The sequence below is a fragment of the Eulemur rufifrons genome, chromosome 2 (genome assembly GCF_041146395.1).
Source record: "Eulemur rufifrons isolate Redbay chromosome 2, OSU_ERuf_1, whole genome shotgun sequence".
In the NCBI taxonomy this organism is placed as follows: Eukaryota; Metazoa; Chordata; class Mammalia; order Primates; family Lemuridae; genus Eulemur; species Eulemur rufifrons.
This window is the reverse complement of record NC_090984.1, coordinates 124,132,696-124,153,636: the sequence shown is the minus strand read 5'-3', so window position 1 is coordinate 124,153,636 and position 20,941 is coordinate 124,132,696. Positions and strand designations below refer to the sequence as shown.

At 46.8% G+C, this 20,941-nt stretch overlaps 1 protein-coding gene across 2 annotated transcripts in view; it reads left to right on the top strand.

Moving 5' to 3' along the window:
- Window positions 1–20,941, top strand: part of CDC42BPB (CDC42 binding protein kinase beta) — a 117,852-nt gene that overhangs the window by 77,497 nt on the left and 19,414 nt on the right. Inside the window, exons 10-23 of one of the 2 annotated variants that reach the window (XM_069490234.1) lie at window positions 1,833–1,999; window positions 2,079–2,198; window positions 3,740–3,873; window positions 5,361–5,603; window positions 7,471–7,581; window positions 9,003–9,247; window positions 9,359–9,464; window positions 10,168–10,292; window positions 10,787–10,892; window positions 13,201–13,349; window positions 14,794–14,888; window positions 15,862–15,941; window positions 19,756–19,845; window positions 20,187–20,264. In XM_069490234.1, coding sequence (XP_069346335.1) covers window positions 1,833–1,999; window positions 2,079–2,198; window positions 3,740–3,873; window positions 5,361–5,603; window positions 7,471–7,581; window positions 9,003–9,247; window positions 9,359–9,464; window positions 10,168–10,292; window positions 10,787–10,892; window positions 13,201–13,349; window positions 14,794–14,888; window positions 15,862–15,941; window positions 19,756–19,845; window positions 20,187–20,264 — 1,849 coding nt within the window. The remainder of the gene's footprint in view (window positions 1–1,832; window positions 2,000–2,078; window positions 2,199–3,739; window positions 3,874–5,360; window positions 5,604–7,470; window positions 7,582–9,002; window positions 9,248–9,358; window positions 9,465–10,167; window positions 10,293–10,786; window positions 10,893–13,200; window positions 13,350–14,793; window positions 14,889–15,861; window positions 15,942–19,755; window positions 19,846–20,186; window positions 20,265–20,941) is intronic. The other variant, XM_069490243.1, reaches the window with a different exon arrangement.

Genomic DNA, 20,941 nt, shown 5'->3' with positions numbered 1-20,941 from the left:
GGTACATAAACAGGCCATGGGTGGGATTTGGCCCACAGGGTCACTGGCCACGGCCAGCAGCAGCAGTTTCCACACCTGCTCAGCTGAGAGCCGCGTTTCATTAGCGCACTCTGGTGCATGGTTTCCATTACTGGGGCTGGAGTACGGTCCCTGACCTGAGAAATCTGAAGAGCTGAGAGTGTGTGCCCACGTGTGGCTCCAGCCCTGAGGGCATGAGGCCAGCGTTGGTGTCTGTCAGCCTCTATCCTGAATGGGCCTCTTTGCAAAGCTGTGTTGCCCGAGGTGTTACCACCTGAATCTTAAAGGGACACTGGGCCCAAGAGGAGAGGGGCCAGGAAGGAAGGCAGGTGAGATAAGACAAATGAAACCCCCACAGTGCCTGAAGAAAGGTCACAGCATTTGATTCCTGACATCTTCTGGCAGCTGGTACCTAAGCTGAAAATTTCTTTAGGAGAGGAATACTTCTGCTTGAGCTTGTAGAAAATATCTTTTGATGTGAGGTGCCACAGTTAGACAGCACTTGAGCCAAAGTGATAGCTCATGCCCTCTAGCACACAGGACGTGTTCTACCTAGACTATTGCTGTACTGGCCCCGAGTGCAGAGGTGCTTAACCTCTCGCTGAGTGCTTATTGCACTTGTGGGTCCCAGGCCCTCCTTCCAAGGCTGTAGTTGGGGGGGTGGCCCCGGGATCTCCTCTGGTGATGAACCCCAGCACTCTCGGACCACCTTTGGGTAAACACTGACCTGGCCTTTCTATAGATGGATACGTGTGTACCAGGTGCCTTTATCGGACTCAGTGTAGGGGCTTAAAAAGGTTTTCCTGATGTTGCTGTCCATAAAGAGCTAAACAGAACTAAAGAACTCGTAAAACAGGCTAAGAATTAAGCTATTAAATAAGAGCGCCATCTTTGGCTTTAGTCTGTGCCTGTGATGTGTACGTCATTGAGTCGTTGGTCCTTGTTGAATGGCTTGGCCACGGTGGTCCAAGTGCTGGGGTTGGCAGTTTAGTCTGCCGGGGAAGAAGGTGAGCCCACAGGGTTGGGGGAGCTGTCCTGGATTGCTCAGCCAGTTAGCGGCCAAGCCAGGCGCCCTCGATGGCTCGTGCAGCTCTTGCCATACGGCTCTCTAGCCAAGAGCTGGTGCTGCCCTGTAAGCCTTGCTCATTGTGCAAAATGCCGCCTATTTTGCATTTCTAGATAAGTGTCAGTGATGATACAGAAGTTCTATTTCCCACCTTTGTGGAGGCGTTTTCCCTGGCTAATGTGGGGTGCCCTTTTCAGTGTCTGTTGATCATCCAGGCACTTACAGTAAGGAAAGTTCTTGTCCAACTTTGGCTCCATAAACAATAAAGTCTTTTCACAGGTATTTTTGTTTGCCAATTTAAAAAGACTATCTTTCATCCCAGGATTTTATTTTATTTATTTATTTTTTTTTGAGACAGAGTCTCGCTTTGTTCCCTGGGCTGGAGTGAGTGCCGTGGCGTCAGCCTAGCTCACAGCAACCTCAAACTCCTGGGCTTAAGCGATCTTCCTGCCTCAGCCTCCCGAGTAGCTGGGACTACAGGCATGTGCCACCATGCCCGGCTAATTTTTTCTATATATTTTTAGTTGGCCAGATAATTTCTTCCTGTTTTTAGTAGAGAGGGGGGGTCTCGCTCTTGCTCAGGCTGTTCTCAAACTCCTGACCTCGAGCGATCCACCCGCCTCGGCCTCCCAGAGTGCTAGGATTACAGGCATGAGCCACTGGGGCCCGGCCCCAGGTTGTTTTTAAATGCTAATAAAATCAACATAAATTCTCAGCAGATCAGAAAACCTCTTGCTTTATTTCACAGCTGTTTTTCTGATCGAGGCTCTCTGAAGAGCATAATGCAATCCAACACATTAACCAAAGACGAGGACGTGCAGCGAGACCTGGAGAACAGCCTGCAGATCGAAGCTTACGAAAGGAGGATACGCAGGCTGGAGCAGGAGAAGCTGGAGCTCAGCAGGAAGCTGCAAGGTGAGAGCAGAGCCCCATCTGCAGGCCGGGGGCCACCGCCATGGGCCCGCCTTGCACTCACACTGTGTCTCCCCCTCAGAGTCCACCCAGACCGTGCAGTCCCTTCACGGCTCCACGCGGGCCCTGGGCAATTCAAACCGAGATAAAGAAATAAAAAAGCTAAATGAAGAAATCGAACGTTTGAAGAACAAAATAGCGGGTAAGTGTTTTTTTTTTTTTAAAGTATATCTGCTTTAGTCTGTATTCTTGGGCATTAATCTTTTAAAATAAAATTTTCAGAGAGTCCTTTTTATAAGGTGGAAAAGCAAAAAAAAAAACAACTTATGCTTTAGCAGAACTATTTAGAATTCTGATATTTTGTCAGTATATTTAAAATTATTTTTCCCAGGCTGGGTGTGGTGGCTCATGCCAATAATCCTAGCACTCTGGGAGGCCAAAGTTGGAGGATTGCTTGAGCTCAGGAGTTCGAGACCCGCCTGATAAAGAGGGAGACCCCATCTCTACTAAAAATAGAAAAATTAGTCAGGGGTCGTGGCGTGTGCCTGTAGTCCCAGTTACTTGGGAGGCTCAGGCAGGAGGCTCACTTGAGCCCAGGAGTTTGAGGTTGCTGTGAGCTAGGTTGATGCCACAGCACTCTAGCCCAGGCAACAGAGTGAGACTGTCTCCAAAAAAAAAAAAAAAATTTATTTTTTCCAACTTGTTTAGTTCTATTAATAATGTGTGTGTATATATATATTTGAGACAGGGCCTCACTCTTTTGCTTGGGCTGAAGTGCAGTGGTGTGATCATAGCTCATAGCAACCTCAAACTTCCTGGGCTCGAGTGATCCTCCTGCCTCAGCCTCCAGAGTAGCTGGGACTGCAGGCATGAGTCACCACACCCGCTAATTTTTTTCTACTTTTTGTAGAGACAGGGTCTCTCTATGTTGCACAGGCTGGTCCTGAACTCTTGACCTCAAGTGATCCTCCCACCTCAGCCTCCCAAAGTACTGAGATTACAGGCATGAGCCATGGCACCTGGCACCTAATGATATAATTTTATAGTTACCAGCTAGAATCAATTCCTAATATTTTATCCATAAATTTTCAGATGATTTTATATTTCTCTATCTTAATTTTCCTCTTCTTAACTCTAAGACAGTTGCTAGATCTTCTTTCTTTCTAAAGCTTTCATTAGTGCTGTGCCTGTCAGTATTTTAGGTGCCAGACTATTGTCACCACCTGTCTCAGGTGGTTCCTAGGCTGTCAAAGCTTCCTAAAGACTCAAATCACTTTTAAGCCCTCACCCTTAACCTCATATGGCTTGGCCCTGCGGTTGACTCATCTCCAAACCACAGTCTGAATCTGTCACCTTCTCTCCATTTCCTATGCGGAACATCATTGTCCTGCTCCAGAATACTCCTTTGATTGAGTTGGTCATCACTGAAACCTTTATTGCACACCAAGAAAGATCCAGGCACTGTGCTGGGTCACACAGTTTCGAGGGACTAAGGCACACGGGTGTGTGCTGCCCAAGGGCTCATTCCCTGCATGGGAGAGCTGTCAGACAGACGATCAGATTAAAGTCTGGTGAGCCTGTGACACCGTGCGTATGTGAGAGAAAGTTTGAAGAGCCTCTGAATGACAAAGATTGTGAATTATTAAATAATTTCCTGTCAGTAAGTCAGCTAACATAAAGTTCCCATATAATATCACTGCACAGAAAGGAACATAATTATAATTTATTTCCTCCTTTGCCCAGATTCCAGTAGGCTTGAGCGACAATTTGAGGATACAGTGGCGCTTCGCCAGGAGCGAGAGGATTCCACACAGCGGCTGAGGGGGCTGGAGAAGCAGTACCGCGTGGTGCGGCAGGAGAAGGAGGACCTGCACAAGGTGGGCGGCCTGGTGCTGTGAGAGGGAGGCTTGCGTGACCTTCCTCGGTTTTGTAAGGTTGAGTTCATACAGACATTTGAAGACTTCCTTGGAACTGGCATATGGTCTCTCTGAGCGGCACGCAGGACACAGGGCAGGCCTGGCTCCAGGGCCCCTGCTGCACCCAGTGGCTGCACAGCCCCCAAGTCAGCCAGCAGAGCTTGGCTCCCAGTCGTAGGTGGCCTTCAGGTGCCCTGCCTGCGGTGGGCACCCACTTCACAGCCATCAGCTTCCACCTCCACCCCCACCCTGCAGAGTAGGCAGCGTCTCCCCCATTCTCCAGTGAGGATGCGCAGTCCAGGGGCGTCATAGCATCTGCAGTGAAACAGGCTATATCTGGCACCAGGGTCTCCCCCCTCCCTTTCCTCCATGCCCCTGCAAGAGCCTCTGCCCCTGCTCTCAGAAGGGACTGACTTCTTGGTGGTGACAGGGAACTGCAAGAGACCATTCGTTAAGATTTGGGTGATCCCCTCCTCGTGACTCCTTTGTAAGTTAATTTTCAGTAAGATACGTGAAGCTTTATGCTGAATTGCCATTATATTATAATAAAACCACACTTAGATTTGTGTTTTCTAAAATACATTCATTTATACACGTAAGTTCTTCAACCTGTAGTTTGTGATCTGTTCTCTAAAATGTGCAAGACTTCAAACCCAAATTATCTGTAGTGTCATTCCGCCTGCAGTGATTCATCTAGAAATGCACCCTGTTGCTCTGGGGCAGTCACAGTAACTCGCTGGGCCAGAGCCCGGGAGGCCCTGCTCCCCTTGTGGGGGCTGCCCTGCCAGCTTGCTGCAAGTCTTGTCACTTCCAGTCTTAGACCTGCAGGAATGACAGTGACTAAACAACCAGCTTGTTGGCCACTGGCTGCAGGGAAGCCAGGGCTGTCAGTGTAGCCAGTGGTAAGGCCCAGGTGAAACTCTGCTCCCAGAGGGACAACCAGTATCCATACCTTAGTCTCTAGTGAAGGGCTGGCTATCCAGTGATTGTTTTTATACAGTCCCTCACTTTGATTCAAATCCTAAGCATTTTCATGTTTATATGTTCTTTTCTGTTTCTGCTGTGTTTAAGTAACTCCATTGAGTTACCCACGTTTGTGCTTCATCCACCTCTGTGATTGGGTGGGTGACGCTGGGAAGAGGTTGGCATTACGGGGCAGGAGTCCTGTGAGCAGGCTGCTTCGTGTGGTTGCAGGGTCTTCCTGGTGTGGAGCTGGTGCTTAGCACCTGAGCCCGCGTGGTCTTCCTAGTTGCATGTGTGTCTGGGGTCGGGCAGAGCAATGGGCTTTTTCTAAGAAGGTCAGTTCTTGGATCTGTGGCTCTGGTCTACACCCAGCATTGGCTATCACTTTTCACTCTTGGATGTGGTGTAAGACTGACCTTCCAGCCTTCTAAATCTTTGGTAAGCAAATGTAAAACATCTATAACATCTGTAATCTTTTTGCTTAGCAATTGGTTGAAGCTTCAGAGCGATTGAAATCTCAAGCCAAAGAACTCAAAGATGCCCACCAGCAGCGGAAGCTGGCCCTGCAGGAGTTCTCAGAGCTCAACGAGCGCATGGCGGAACTCCGCTCCCAGAAGCAGAAGGTGTCCCGGCAGCTCAGGGACAAAGAGGAGGAGATGGAGGTGGCCATGCAGAAAATTGACTCAATGCGGCAGGAAATCCGCAAATCCGAGAAGTTCAGGAAAGAGGTAGACTTTTTAGATGTTTCAGGGATTGTATTGATTGGAGTTTACATGATCTTAATAAAACAGCTTTGAAAACTCGGGCTGCATTACATAAATTACTTTAAAATGGATCTTTAAATTGATCTGCTAAAGCATTTATTTTGTAATTCTCATCCCTCAATATCTATTTGTGATTTTTTTTTTTCTTTTTTTTTTTGAGATAAGGTCTCACTCTGTCATCTAGGCTGGAGTGCAGTGATGCAATCAATCATAGTTCACTGCAGCCTTGAACTCCTGGGCTCAGGTGATCCTCCTGCCTCAGCTTCTCGACTAGCTAGGATTACAGGCATGTGCCACCACACCTGGCTGATTTTTTTTTTTTTTTTTTTTTTTGTAGAGGCAGAGTCTCACTAAGTTGCCCAAGCTGGTCTCCAACTCCTAGTCTTAAGCAATCCTCCTGCCTCAGCCTCCCAAAGTGCTATGATTAACAGGCCTGAGCTCAGCCTATTTGTGAAATTATTGCAAGAGGTTCCTATAGTACTAATTTTAAAAATTCCCTTTTAAATAAATAAAAAGTATTTATGTCGTAATGTGATATGGCATGGCTTGAGTGAACATGAGCACCCGTAGTCCACATAGGGGCAGGTGTACGTAGCAAAACCAATCTCATGTCTATATACCCCCTGAACTCGTCTGATCTCGGAAGCCGAGCAGGGTCGGTCCTGGGTAGTGCTTGGATGGGAGAAAAACCAATTGCAGCCCAGTATACTTCAAGTCGGTTGCTTTAGATCAGTGGTTCTGTAACTTTCGGGTTTCAGCACTCCTTTATCTCTTAAAAATTATTGAGGACCCTAAAGAGCTTTTATTTATTTTGGTTATAGCTCTTAATATGTATCATGATAGAAATTAGAACTGAGAATTCTTTTCATTACAGTGATAAACCCATTATATGTTAACATAAATAACATCTTTTATGACAAGTAACTATTTCCAAAAAAATTTAGTGAGAAGAGTGGCATTTTTTACATTTTTGTACTTTTTTTAAACATACATAGAAAACACCTGGGGTCTCATATATGTTTCTACATTGAATCTGTTATGCTATTTTGGAAAAAGTACATGAAGAAAACCTGGCTCCTACAGATAGGGGCCTTGTGGACCCCCTCACAGGGTGTTAGGACCCCAGGGGTCCTCAGCCCCCACTTTGAGAACTGCTGTCCTGGATGTTGTGAGTGCTCCGCTGTTAATAGGTGCCGTATTTTAAGTAACGCCTAGGATAAAATTCTCTTAAAATTTACTCGATGAATGCGAAGGCCTGGAAGCACACAGGCTCTCATTCCTTTCACGTTCAGGGCTCTTTGTTATTTAGCCTCAAAATACCTATTCATTTTCTTCTTAGTTTATTTTGCAGCCCAGATAGATTTGTCGTTGCAGCCGATCACAGCTCAGGTTAGGGGCCCCTAGTGAAGAGTTACCATTCCTAATATTGCTGCGGGGACACGGCGTCGGGATCCGCGCAGAGGAAGCCTGGCGCAGCGCGGGGCTCGCGTCTTGCTCTCTCCTTTCGTGTGTGTTTGAAATTGTCCTTATAAAAAATGAATCTGTGTTCTACAGATATCAGAAGCACTTGTTTTCACAAATCAGTATCCTTTCTTGGAATTTAATCTCAAATTATCAATTTAAATTACAATTTAACTTGTTACTAACCTGTCATTCCAGTTCAGCCCCGAAGTGCATTTCTCAGCTGTTAATTGTGATAAAATTTGATGAAGGGTGAAGAAATACAAAAATCCTTCAAGGTTTTGTTCTCTTAGAAATCCTTTGGGTGACAAGCTAGCTGGTGACATGGTGCTTGTTTGCTGTTACTAAGAAGTGGCTCTTCTTTCTGCAGCTGGAAGCTCAGCTCGAGGACGCAGCTGCCGAGGCCTCAAAGGAGCGCAAGCTTCGCGAGCACAGCGAGAACTTCTCCAAGCAAATAGAAAGTGAGCTTGAGGCCCTCAAGGTAGTGCTGGGTTGGGGTCTTTGCTCTTAACCGAGAGAGAAAGCTTTTCGTCCTAACGCTGTCGTGTGGAAGTCATCTCACTCCATGTGCTTGTCGGGGCTGAGCTCCAGGCAGGGCAGCTGCGGATAAGGCACAGGCCACGTGGGGCAAGGAGAGCGACCCCTGCCTTCACCACAGCTTCCATTCTTAAAAACCAAGTTCACTTCTTTCTTTGTAGAAAAGCTTCAGGCAGTTCTTTGTCAGTCCTAGTAAACTAACATCAGTTCAAATCTTTATTCATTTCCTGGTTTTCTAAATTGAGCAGACTTCAGTTTTGGAAAAGCCCCTTCAAGCCCTTGGCCTGATGCTGCCTGTGGAACAGACAGGCTAGTCGTCCATCCAGGCCAGCTGTGGGGCCAGAGGGCAGCAGGGAGCCCAGGGAGAGGGTGAGCGCAGAAGGCTGCAGCAGCCACGGCTGGGCGAGGGGTCCAGAGGGCGGGTCCCCTGGTCAGCGTATCGCAGCCTGGGTTTCCTTCCCTGTGAGGTGGGCGCCTTGGGGAATCCATCGGCTCTTCCTGCAGCGCATGTGCCTCAGACGTCTGTTCCTCTCCATCGTCTGTGCCCCCCGGCCCAGCCACCAACAGTGTGGCTTGCGCAGTCCTCAGCACGCCTGTGCCCAAGGCTGCCTACTCCTCAGTCAGCTCCAGCCTCCTGTCCACGTGGCAACCAGCATGAGCTTGTCAGCTGGAAGTCGGAGTGCCTCCCTTCTGTGGTCAGGGCCCCGATGGGCTCCTGCAGCTGTCCCTCAGCTGCCCTCCTGCCTGGTCCCTAGCAACATACCCTGCCCAGTTGGCAGTGCCGTCCCACACCTCCTGCCCAGCCTTTCTCCGTGCCACGAGCACAGCCAGCATGTTCCCACCTCACTCCCCTCGCCCCAGCCTGTGCCTTTTGCCCCAGCCCGACTTCTCACTTCATAGGTCACCCCCTGCCTCAAAGATGCCATCCCTAACCATCCCCTGTGTGCCCACCATTCCTTCTCACGTGGTCTGTGTTAGCGTCTCGTCTGCTGCTTTCCTGGTTTGCTGTCAGTGTCCCCCGCCCTCACCACATGAGAGCAGACCTCGGTGTCACCCGTCACTAGAAGGGGGCTTGGCATGGAGTCAGCCTTCAAAAGAATGTTGTCACGTGAATGAATGAACATCATGAGGTCACGACAGTGTGGGACGGAACCTCTGGGCTCCCAGGCAGGTCCCCTCTGCAAGGCAGCTACTGCGCCTCCCTAAAATCTGGATCGTGTTACCCAGCTCAGCTACGTCATTTGGTGCAGCCCTGGCATGAGCGTGTTCATTGGGAGGGTGCCTGCACATGCTGGGGATGAAAGGACAGCGTGAGCCTCGAGAGAGGACACAGATTTGTCAAGTTATTTTAACCTTTATCTTCAGATGAAGCAAGGAGGCCGGGGACCAGGTGCCACTTTAGAGCATCAGCAAGAGATTTCCAAAATAAAATCCGAACTTGAGAAGAAAGTCTTATTTTATGAAGAGGAATTGGTCAGACGTGAGGCCTCCCACGTGCTAGAAGTGAAAAATGTGAAGAAGGAGGTGCATGACTCAGAAAGCCACCAGTTGGCCCTGCAGAAAGAAATCTTAATGTTAAAAGATAAATTAGAAAAGTCAAAACGAGAACGGTAAGTTTTCACGAGCTCCTCAATGTAGGGAGTGGAAGCTTATACCCGTGCGCAGTATGAGCACTGACCAAGTTATGAACTTTGAAGACTTTCTCTCGCTCACCTCCGCAGGCACAACGAGATGGAGGAGGCGGTGGGTGCAGTAAGAGATAAGTACGAGCGGGAACGAGCGCTGCTGTTTGATGAGAACAAGAAGTTAACAGCTGAAAACGAAAAGGTAATTTAAGATAGCTGACTTTGCCACTTTGTGTGGAAGTTGTAATTTTTTCACTCTAGAGTACTGGAAGTTGCTGTCTTTTAAAAAATACAGTCACATATAGCGTAATGACATTTTGCTCAACAGCAGACCGCATATACCGTGGGGGTCCCACAGGGTTATAAACCGTATTTTCACTGTACCTTTCTATGTTTAGATACACAAGCACTTAACCATGGTGCGACAGCTGCCTGCAGCATTCAGTCCAGTGACACGCTGCACAGGCTTAGCCTGGGAGCCCGGGGCTGTACCGTAGAGCCTAGGTGTGCGCTATGCTGTGCTGCCTAGATTTGTGTAAATACGTTGAATGTTTGCACGACAGAATCGCCTGACACCTTTTCCAGAACATATCCTGTTGTTACGTGACACATGACTGTACTTTAATTTTTCAATGAGGTAATATGTTTGGTCTTTTATGTAGGATGTTTTCATTGAGTTAAAAGGTGCTAATGACCTGATGTCACTAGCTCTGTGAGTTTTAGGGTTAGTTTTGAATTGAAATGTGACTTAAGTTAGATGCAATCAAAAAGTCCGTATCATGAACTTTGTTTGGAAAAATCTCACAATGATTAAAGAAAACTTCTAAAATCTTTGAAAGAACTTCCAGTTTCAATAATGCTAACATACAAATTGACGAGTTATGTGGTAAAATTGTTTCTTTCAGCTTTGTTCCTTTGTCGATAAACTCACCGCTCAAAATAGACAGCTGGAGGATGAGCTGCAGGACCTGGCCGCCAAGAAGGAGTCAGTTGCCCACTGGGAAGCTCAGATTGCAGAGATCATTCAGTGGTATGTGCACCCTGAGAGGCACTCCACACTCGGTCTGCAAGGCGCTCTCGGTCCCGCCTCCGTGTGACCCTGTCCTGTACGCCGTGCCCCACACCGTGAGGCTGGAGTGCGGGTCTCACTGCTGTTGCCCCTGAACCTCCAAGGCCTGGGGCAGCAGTCCTGTGCACTGATCGTCACACGGGACTGCAGGTGCAGGAACACACCCGCAGCCTGCTGAAGGACCTGGGTTGAGCTGCACATACCCCCTCACATCCTCGGTGAAACGGGGCGGAGAGCCTCTGAGGCCGACTGCAGGAGGCGCTAGGGAGACCCAGCGAGCTGGGAACTGACCCTCTGCGCACAAAAGGCTTTATCTTATCGAAGATAACTGGCATTTTGGCCACTAGGATGCTGTGTCACTGTGTCCTAAGGAAGGTGGGAACATCCACCTTCTTATTTGGTTCTGCTCGCGGGTAGCCATGCTTCCTAAGACAGACATCTGTTCCCTCCTCTAGGGTCAGTGACGAGAAAGATGCCCGGGGTTACCTTCAAGCTCTTGCTTCTAAGATGACCGAAGAGCTGGAGACTTTGAGGAGTTCCAGTCTGGGATCAAGAACTCTGGTGGGTTTGTTCTAAAGCCTGCATTTTTATTACCAAAGATTCACTAATGGTTTTATTGCAAGCATGAATAGAGTGTTTAAGTACTATTTAGGGAATTCCAATGGTGGGAGAGACTTTTGTGTGGCCAGTGAACATTAACCCTAATTTGAGGAACGCTAACATTTTGTCAGCTATCAGATCATCACAGTGTCTTTTGATATCATTCATTTATTTAGCAAATAATTATCGAGTACGAGGCTCTGTGGTGTAATCTTAAATCTGCAGGACTGGGTTCTGCCCTCTGGGGCTTTGCTGTATTAATCCGACATCGCTCACGGAGTCAGTGTCACGCATGTCTCTGAGCTCCCGGAGTGCGGCAGGCCCTGAGCTGAGCGAGCGCCATCCTGTCCCGTCCTCTTCCTGGGCAGCAGCAACCCCACATATCAGGGACATCTTATTGCCATTTTTCTAGGTCCAATTTGCCCTTTAAAAAAAAAAAAAGTTACTTTATGAATAATTTATAGAAGTAAGAATAAAGGGATAGTGAAAACAATATAGAATTTTGTCTAGAACTTAAATTTAGTAAACTCCTTTTTGTTTCACATTTTCTTGGTTTGAAGGTGTATTTACCCAAAAGCAGCAGCACCTTTGAATGTAGTTAAATCCTAGCTCTGCATCACACGTGACCCTGCGTACACCCCCCCTGTAAACACTGACGCTAGGCCTCCGACCCAGCCCCAACAGGTCCCCGCTCGTCAGGACTTCCTGCTCTTCCTGCACTCGTGTCTTCAAAACACAGTGCTTTTGAAAAACGTTGACAACTCATAATTCTATTGAAGAAAAGAATACGGCCATGTTCTTTGCTCCATAATGGGAGAATAATTTCTTTTTCAGATTTTAGATTTATAAACACCAGTTAGAATGATCAGAAATTTTTTCATTTTCATGTTTTCCATTTTCTTCCAGTCATGTTTACACATGCATTATTATTACTTTTTTTTTTTGAGACAGAGTCTTGCTTTGTTGCCCAGGCTAGAGTGAGTGCCGTGGTGTCAGCCTAGCTCACAGCAACCTCAAACTCCTGGGCTCAAGCAATCCTCCTGCCTCAGCCTCCCGAGTAGCTGGGACTACAGGCATGTGCCACCATGCCCGGCTAATTTTTTCTATATATATTTTAGTTGGCCAGATAATTTCTTTCTATTTTTAGTAGAGACGGGGATCTCGCTCTTGCTCAGGCTGGTCTCGAACTCCTGACCTCAAGCGATCCACCCGCCCCGGCCTCCCAGAGTACTAGGATTACAGGCGTGAGCCACCGCGCCCGGCCTACACATACATTTTGCCAGCACTTACTAACTACATTAAGAAAATTTTGTACACAGACCTCACAAAAGATGGAAGTTCTTTTAGCAAAGTGGGATGGTTGAGATTCTCAAATGGGATTTGGAGATGGTTGCAAAATACTGTGAACAGCTTTTCTGTTAAAGGAATAACTAGATGAGAATATATTTCCTTTCTGTCCTTAGAGGTATATTGTTCACTCAGTTGAAAAATTCATCTAGCACATGTCATCTGAAGACTCACTGAGATTTCTCTCATGTTTTATGTGGCTAACAGGCCACGTTCTGTTCCCCTCACCCACTTCTAATTGTCTGATAATTGTGAAATGTCTTCCTCTGGCAATTTTCTTCTCTTTACTGTTACGGGGGAAAATAAAGAATTCGCAGTTGTGTTCAATGAAAGCTTAAAAAAAAAGTCTACCAATGTACCAAGGTGTTATCTCCAGACTTCCTTCGTACCTCCTGCGAGCTGATGTGACACACTGGACGCCCCAGGACGGAAGTGCAGGGACAGTGTGATCGGCTGCTTTTTTCACTCTTGCTTCATCCTTGTAGATCATCACTCTTCCCTTTTCTTACTATTTTAGTCTTTTTTTAAATCACAGATGAGTAAAGATGTAATTCCTAGGGTGGAGAAATAGCAAAATATTTTAAGAAATAGGAAAAAGATAACTGAGACCTCATCGTGTATGTATATACCTAATAATGGTTTATAAAAGTGTCTAGTGGACCCATATAGAAATTGCACTGTAGAATCAGTTTTACTCTAATGAAATAAATTTTATTTTTTTAAAGATTTCCAAGAATGAAAGTTATAAAATACCAGAATTAAAATTGGGTCTGATAGTCCTTGATAATATTTGAGTGTTAATATTAAAATATAATAGAAATGGTTTAAGATTAGACAAAGATAGGTTGCTTATTTGTCAGCATTAATTTAGTTTAACAATTAGCTTAAAGTGCATTTTTAATATTGTAACCAATGTCTAAAGGATCCGCTTTGGAAAGTTCGCCGCAGTCAGAAGCTGGACATGTCTGCACGGCTGGAGTTGCAGTCTGCTCTTGAGGCAGAGATCCGGGCCAAGCAGCTTGTTCAGGAGGAGCTGAGGAAAGTCAAGGACACGAATCTCACCTTGGAAAGGTACTGTGTGCTGTGGTCCCATCAAAGGGAGCGGGGCCCTGTGTGACCTCGGGCAGGCCCTGAGCCCTGCAGGCCCTCACCCTCCTCATCTGGAAAACAGGCACAGCAGTGACTGCCGTCCCCGCAGGCCATTGCCAGGGCAGTGAGGGCAACCGGAGAGAGCTCTGAGCAGTGTCAAGTGTCTGGCACGCAGTAGGTGCTTAATAAGAATCAGCGAGAGGAGTGTGCACATGTGCCCCCCCTGCTGGGGCCAGTGCCTGGTGTTCTCAAGGAACAATGAGAGCAGCGTGGGTCCGTGGTCTGTGCACGGGGTGCTTCTGCCCCGTGCTGGGGAGCAAGACTCACGGCCACGCGTCTGACGGGCACCTCTCTGGCTTCTCACTCACCTGGGTGCTGTTCATCAACTCAGAGTTTGTCCTTTTAAGCTAAAGGTAATATTTTAAAATAGTGGTTGAAGATGGCATGCCTGTTCCAAACTCTTTCCCTTACTTCAAGCAGTCAGAAGAACACCATTTTGACACAACGGTAAATTCAACAAATATTTGTTGAGAGTCTACCATTTGCAGATACTGTATTAAAATATCTGAGTGTTAATATTAAAATATTAACACAGGATACAATACAGTTTCATAAAACCAGGCCTCCATGCCTGTGGTAGCAGCTATTGGGATGGGAGGACAGGGCCAGCTCTGCCACACCCTGACAGTTCTCTCTGAAGTGGGTAAGGACCCAGAAGTGACAGTGTCACTAACAGAATCACCAAGCCCCAAATCCTGTTAGTTTTGGGCAAAAAAAAAATTAACAGTAATAGCTGCCATTTAAATTTATTTCCTTTGTGCCAGGAACTACTATAAGAACTTTGTTCTGTTAAGTCGTGTGAACCCACCACGTCCCCGTAGGGCCAGCACTCTTGTTACCCCTGCTTTACACATGACCAGACCAAAGTGCGGGCGCACGGAGGTGATGTTGTTTGCCCACCGTCACCCCACTGAGAAGTAGCAGAGCCTCACTCCTAGTAGCACGCCTCCTGCTCCCTATGGCAGCCTGACTTTCTCTGTCCCTGCCACAAAACCACTGGAAGTTCTAGGCTGCCAGCACTCGGGTGGTGCTGGTGCTCTCTGGTGCCGTCCGCCATCTTGCCGATGGTGGGAAGGACGTTTATGGGACTGACAGCTGAGTGATCTGGGCTGCGCGTCCTGGAAACAAGATTGGGAACATCAGAAACTCCATTAGGGCTTCAGGAGATACACCTTGTTAAGCCATGACTTAAAATCCATGTTTAAATGTTTGTAATTTTGAAATGTTTCCAGTGTCCATAGTGTGCTGAGCACGTGCCAGGTTCTGGCACATTCCCAGCTGCTGGAGGAAACCGTACCCTCTCATCCCCGTGTACCCTGAAGCAGCACGTGGATGACCTCATAAAGTCGTTTTCTTTTTATTTTAGTAAACTAAAGGATTCTGAAGCCAAAAACAGAGAATTATTAGAAGAAATGGAAATTCTGAAGAAAAAGATGGAAGAAAAATTTAGAGCAGATACTGGTAAATTAAAATCACATGGTTCTGAATTATTTAATTATAAACCTTTTTTAATTGGGTGGTTTATTTTCTTTTGTCCTCTTTTAGATTACTAGTTTCTTAGTTATATAAAACACTTATATAATTCCAAAGTCAAAATTTGAAGCAGTGTATTCAAAGATACTTTCCCCAAAGGTAACCAGTTTCTGATTTGTCCTTTGTTCCATCTTGAAAGCATAAAGCAAATCCACACACACGGTCACGCGTGTCTTTGTACTCCCCGTTACACAGAAGGCTCCATTCTGTGCTGGGGGAGACCGTCCCGAGCCCCGTTTATGGCTACACCGTACAGCAGAGGGGCCTGTGCCAGCCCGTGTGGTGCCGGGCTCCTCCCCAGCATTCACCATGGGACGTGCTGCAGTGGGTGGCCATGTGCATCGAGCATTTCATGCTTTTGTCAGTGTATTTTGGGGGTAGATTTCTAGAGGTGGGATTGCCTGTTCACAGGGCAGCGTGCACAGACGCTGGTGCTAGGTGCTGACAGATGCCCCCCAGAGCTGTCCACTGGACCCAGCTGCAAAGTATGATTTCAGACATTGGGACCTGCACCACTCTGAATAGGTGACAAATAGATCTCAGTGTAGGTTTAATTTGTATTTTCCTTACAAGTAAGATTGAGCATCTTTTCACATGTTTAAGGGCCATTTGTATTTATTCTGTGAATTATGTATTTGTATCTTTTGCCCATTTTTGAAAATTCAGGTTTTAGTGTTCTTAATTTCCAGAAGCTTGTTGCATATCAGGAATTAGAGCCTTTTGTTTATGATGTAAGTTGCAAGTATTTTTCCAACCTTTTTTTACTGGTATCACATCAAATTTATTGGTTAATTTATGTAGAATTGACATCTTGATGACATTGAGTCTTCCTATCTAAAAAATAAGATACAGTCTTTTAAGTTTTTTCTTACCTTGACTGTTCTTTGTTTCTTTCTTACAGGGCTCAAACTTCCAGATTTCCAGGATTCTATTTTTGAGTATTTCAACACTGCACCTCTTGCACATGATCTGACATTTAGAGTAAGTCATTTGTTTAAAAAAGTGACAAGTGAATTTTTGATAAGTTAGAAATAATATAATATGATTTAACTACCCATGGGACCACAACACACCAGTAAATTATCATTTAATTGATGTTCATCAATTTTCTGACACATAATTGACCTGGCATGTTAAATGTGTAAGGTTGGAGACATTTAAGGTGTTTAAACTGCTCCCAGAGAAGCTTTCTTAACTCAGATTAAGTGGAAATAAGATTTAAAAAGTGCTCAGTGTCTTCAGGGGAGAAATCTACACAGGCCTCTGACTGTGTAGTGAGTATTTTAGATAACTTTTTAAATACAGATTCTCACACTGTAGCAAATAATGATTTAGTCATGTCACCACTTTTGTGACTTCTGTGTAGCTGTATAGTTCGGCCTCAGTGGTTGATGGGAAAGACCCAAGGGTCGGAGCTGAAGGCCGCACACACGCCGAGTAAGCCAGCCCGTGGGGGCCCCGCCCCGCTGACCGATTGCTGGTCTGCTTAGGGAGCGGCTGTTGAGTGGGGGACGAGTCTCACCTCCTGTGTGTGCCGCAGTCAGTGGCACTCCGTGGAGACAGTGCAGTCTTTCTCTCCTTTTCTGAAAGACTAAGGACGGACCCTTGCTAGCAACCGTCGTAGCAAGCCAGACAGTTAGAATAATGAAAGCAACTCTCACTAATAGAACTTGAGTGAAGCGGTGGTTGGTGGTGGCGGCTTTTCAACTTTTCATTTAGCAGATTTTGACCCCATGAGAAAGTTGAAGCAATAGTATGTGGAACATGTATATATCCCTCACCTGGGATTGTGCCCCGTTTGCTTTCTCTCTCCACACACAGACTTTTCTCCCCTCAACTACTATGTGACAGTGACTATTATATGCAGGCATCAGTGACACCAAAATACTTCAGCGTTTACTTCCTAAGATCAAGGCCATCTCCTGTGGAGCCAGTGTGATTGTCACACGTGAGACGCGCCGCACTGGTGGCACAGGACAGTCCAGTCCAGATGGCCCGTGTTGTCCCAGTGATGTTCTCCTAGCCAGGTTTCCCTCCCAGTGCTGGGTCCCGTTGCAGATTATGATTGTATTTAGTTGTCAGGTCTCTTTTCTCTCCTTTAATCTGGAACAGTGTCCCCCCCTTTTCCCCCATTTTATGATGATGATGTTTCTATTGTCCAGAGCGATTGGCTTGTGGACTGTGCTACACTCTGGATTTGTCTGGTGTTTCCTCTCCATCAGACGTGCGTTGAACATTCCGGAGCAGGAGATGTCGCGCACTTCTCCCACCCAGAGGTCGGCTTGTCCGGGGTTGGTGGTCAGGCCGAGGTGCTGTCAGCCGGGGCTGCTGCCTTGTGATTAGGGAGCAGTCAGGGGACCGTGCTGGTCTGTCCCCCAGCAGCCTTCCTCAGGGGTGCAGTGCACCAGCCATCGTAGCCTAGATCATTATTACAACGTCCACGCAGGTTTGTATTGTACACAACCATTCTGAGCACAGACCTGTTTACCTTCACCTGTCAAAATATTTAGTTTTTTAAATCAAATTGGCAATGCTTGTCTTTTCCCTGAAGTCCCCAGTTTTGAAGAAGCAAATATATTTTTACTGTTAGTTACTCATTGGTTCTTTGACAAGCCTGTTGGTGCATGAGCCTCGTGCCTGATCTGTCACTGCGGTGCTAGACACCATCGTGGTGAGGAATGAGCAAAGATGCCAAGGAACACAGACAGTGCTTGTTTGCAGGACGGAGGTGTCTGGGAAGGCAGCGGCTCTTCTGTAAAATCACTGGGCAGAGGAGAGCGCGCAGTGGCGGGTGGGTTTCCCGCCAGTGGCGTCTGTCAGAGAGTGAGTCACGCTGTGGACAGCACGCAGCGCAGAGTCGAGCACATGGACAGAAGCTGCAATCTGCATGCCTTGCTCTCCATGGCCAGCACGCCTGCCGTTTTAATCCCTCTCTAACACCGCTGTGATTGAGGGGGAAGGGCATTTACTGTTGCAAAGAAAAAACCCTCGGTCAGAGTCTATGTTAGGAGTTGTTTCCAGATTCTGAGAATCTTTGAGAAGCTTCTATTCCACTTTGCACACATGAAACTTGTTACTTAATACTAGCAATGGTTTGCCACCAAGATCGAGTCAATATATTTTCACGTCATTGTTTACTGGGTGGGAAATGATCATTTTTGTTCCTCCTGTCTCTTACCACCAAGGACTCTCTCTCCTCCTCGTCTGCGTCTTCTCTGCTAGCCTTTTGGGAGGAAGTAAGTGACTGCTGGTGCCGGCTTCCTGTGGCTGTCACTCCTGTTAGTGAACAGCTTCTCAATTCTCCTCTTCCTTAATTTGCATCCTTTTGATTAATTAACCAACTAAATAAAACTAGTGGGGCTTTTACGTGGCTAAAATTAAATTACTTAATATTCTTCTGCTCCTTGTTTAAAGATAGAACTCTAACTCATTTAACATATCTTATTTACGGAGCAAATTTGCTTACATTTTTTAGCTTTAATAATTGGCTAATTGATCTAGCCTTTCCCCTGTGAATTTGTATAGAAATTCAAATCCTGCAGCACACAGTTGTGCATGTGTTGTGTGTGTGCGCACTGCGATCCCATCTGAATTTGGCTCCTTCTCCAGCAGCCTAATTAATTGCAACTGTTGGAAAGTGTTTAGCTGATTTAGTTCATTGGGATTCTGATGTCGACACAACATACAGCTGTAAACTGCTCTGTAGGTACCTACCCAGCTACTTCTGTGCATTGGCACGCTGTTTCTCTGCGCTAACACTTGCTACTAAGCATACACAGGCAGGGGATGTGGGTCTGTAAATAGTAATGGCTTTTGATGATGGAACTAGTAGTTTCAGGAATACTTGTTAAAATCAGCTCGTTTTTTAAGCAGTTTGGTGGCTTTAGCTTCAAATAGAGCATTGTGAAATTAATTTGGAACTCTTAAGTTGTTAGAACAAAAGAAAACATTCCTTCCCTGCATAATAAAACTTTTAGGGAAATTCTTACTCATGTTCATAAGCCCACAGACCTCTGCTGATGTTAGATCTTCTTCTTGATCCCTGAAATGAGGTTAAGAAGCATTTGGCTGCCAGACACAATGGCTCATCCCTATAATCCCAGCACTTTGGGAGGCCAAGGCAGGAGAATCACTTGAAGCCAGGAGTTCAAGACCAGCCTGGGCAATGTAGGAAGACCCTATCTCTACAAAAAATATAAAAATTCACCGGGCATGGTGACACACACCTGTAGTCCCAGCTACTCAGGAGGCTGAGGTAGAGGATCACTTAAACCCAGGGGTTCAAGCTTACAGGGAGCTATTATGACACCCCTGCACTGCAGCCTGGGTGACAGAGTGAGACCCTGTCTCTAAAAAAAAAAAAAAAAAAAGAAGTATTTGGCTAGTTGATCTTAAGGCTACCAGGTTTAGATAAAATTACTTATGAATAAAATAGAAGGCTGACGTTTCCTGGGTCCTCCCCTTTAAACGGCCAGGGTGGGAGGCTGCAGGAGAGTGTGGGAGAGCTGTGTGAGGGGGAGCCCATGGCTTCTCACCTTTGGTGGTAACTGTGCCTTGTCAGACTCCACCTGCCTGTAAGGTCACCACTCCAGCCTTAGAGTTCAGTGGTCGTCAGGGAAGGCAAGCCAGCTTGTCCGTGAGAGGACCTGAGGGTGACAGGATCCCGGAGTAAGAACCGCTGGGACTGCAGGCCCCGATAGAATGCATTTTTTACATAAGGAACATGTAAGCGGAGCCTGAATTCTATAGAATAAGTCCTTTCACTCCCACTATTTCTTTGTCTTTGTTTTCACAGACCAGCTCAGCTAGTGAGCAGGAAACACAAGCTCCCAAGCCAGAAGTGTCCCCATCGATTTCCGTGGCTGCGAGCACAGAGCAGCAGGAGGTAAGACAGGGCTGCCCCGTTGATACTCAGCCCTGGGGTCTGCCCTCCTGTCCACGTGGCACAGCTGCCCTTGAGGAACAGACGCCGCGGCTGGCCCACCTGTCCCTGCAGTGCAGCTTGTAGCTGGACCTCTTCCCAGGCACCCAGGCCATCTTTCATTTTCACAGTCACTGTCAGTCCATCAGCCAGATGAGGGCGGCTTTGACAGATGTCTCAACAGTGTAGCAGATTAAAAATGCAGAACTGTTAATTACTGATACATTCTAGAGAGAAGTAAATCCCAAATGGGGTCTGGCGGTGCTGGGCTAGGCCGATGCTCACCTGTCCTGCTTGTCTCCCAGGACATGGCCCGGCCCTCGCAGAGGCCGCCCGCTGTGCCGTTGCCCACCACGCAGGCCCTCGCTCTGGCTGGACCAAAGGTAGGGGCCTTGCTTTTCACCCAGGGCGCCTTCTTAGTTGTAGAAGATAACTTTTGTATAAATAAAATGAACTTTGTCATTTTTTTATGCACACAATAAGACCCTCATATTCTGTTAAAGATACATTAAGAAAGATGTATAATTCGGGACACTGTCGGGACCCCGTGTTTTCTCGACTCCAGCCATGCTGCACGAATGCATTTTAATTGAGGGCTCTCGGTTCAGTCTCCCCGTTTTCCTTTCCTCGCCCCCAAACCACATCCCCCCTCCAGTGGTAACCACTCTGTGGTATGTATCTATCCACTTCCTCCTCCAAAGTTATCTTCATTTGTCTGTCTGCACCAGAGAACCATGTGCTTGTGGGTGAGAATTTTCTCCCCGCCATACATGGAACGACACTGAACTTGCAGTTTTGAGCATAGATGCGTCTTGGAGAGCCACGCGTTGGTGCACGCAGGTCTGCGTTATCCTTCCGACGGCCTCGGGCCCTGCTGCAGGGTCTCCTTTCTTTTCCTGTAAACATCAACACAGATCATCAAAGTTCACTTGTGACAAGGCGCTACGCTTCAAGCTTAGCAAGCATTTAGCCGTGTCCCTAGGATGGGCTTTGTCATTGTCGTCCATGTCGACATGGCCTCTGTTTATGGTTTCACCCACAGGCAGCCATGCCTGTTAGA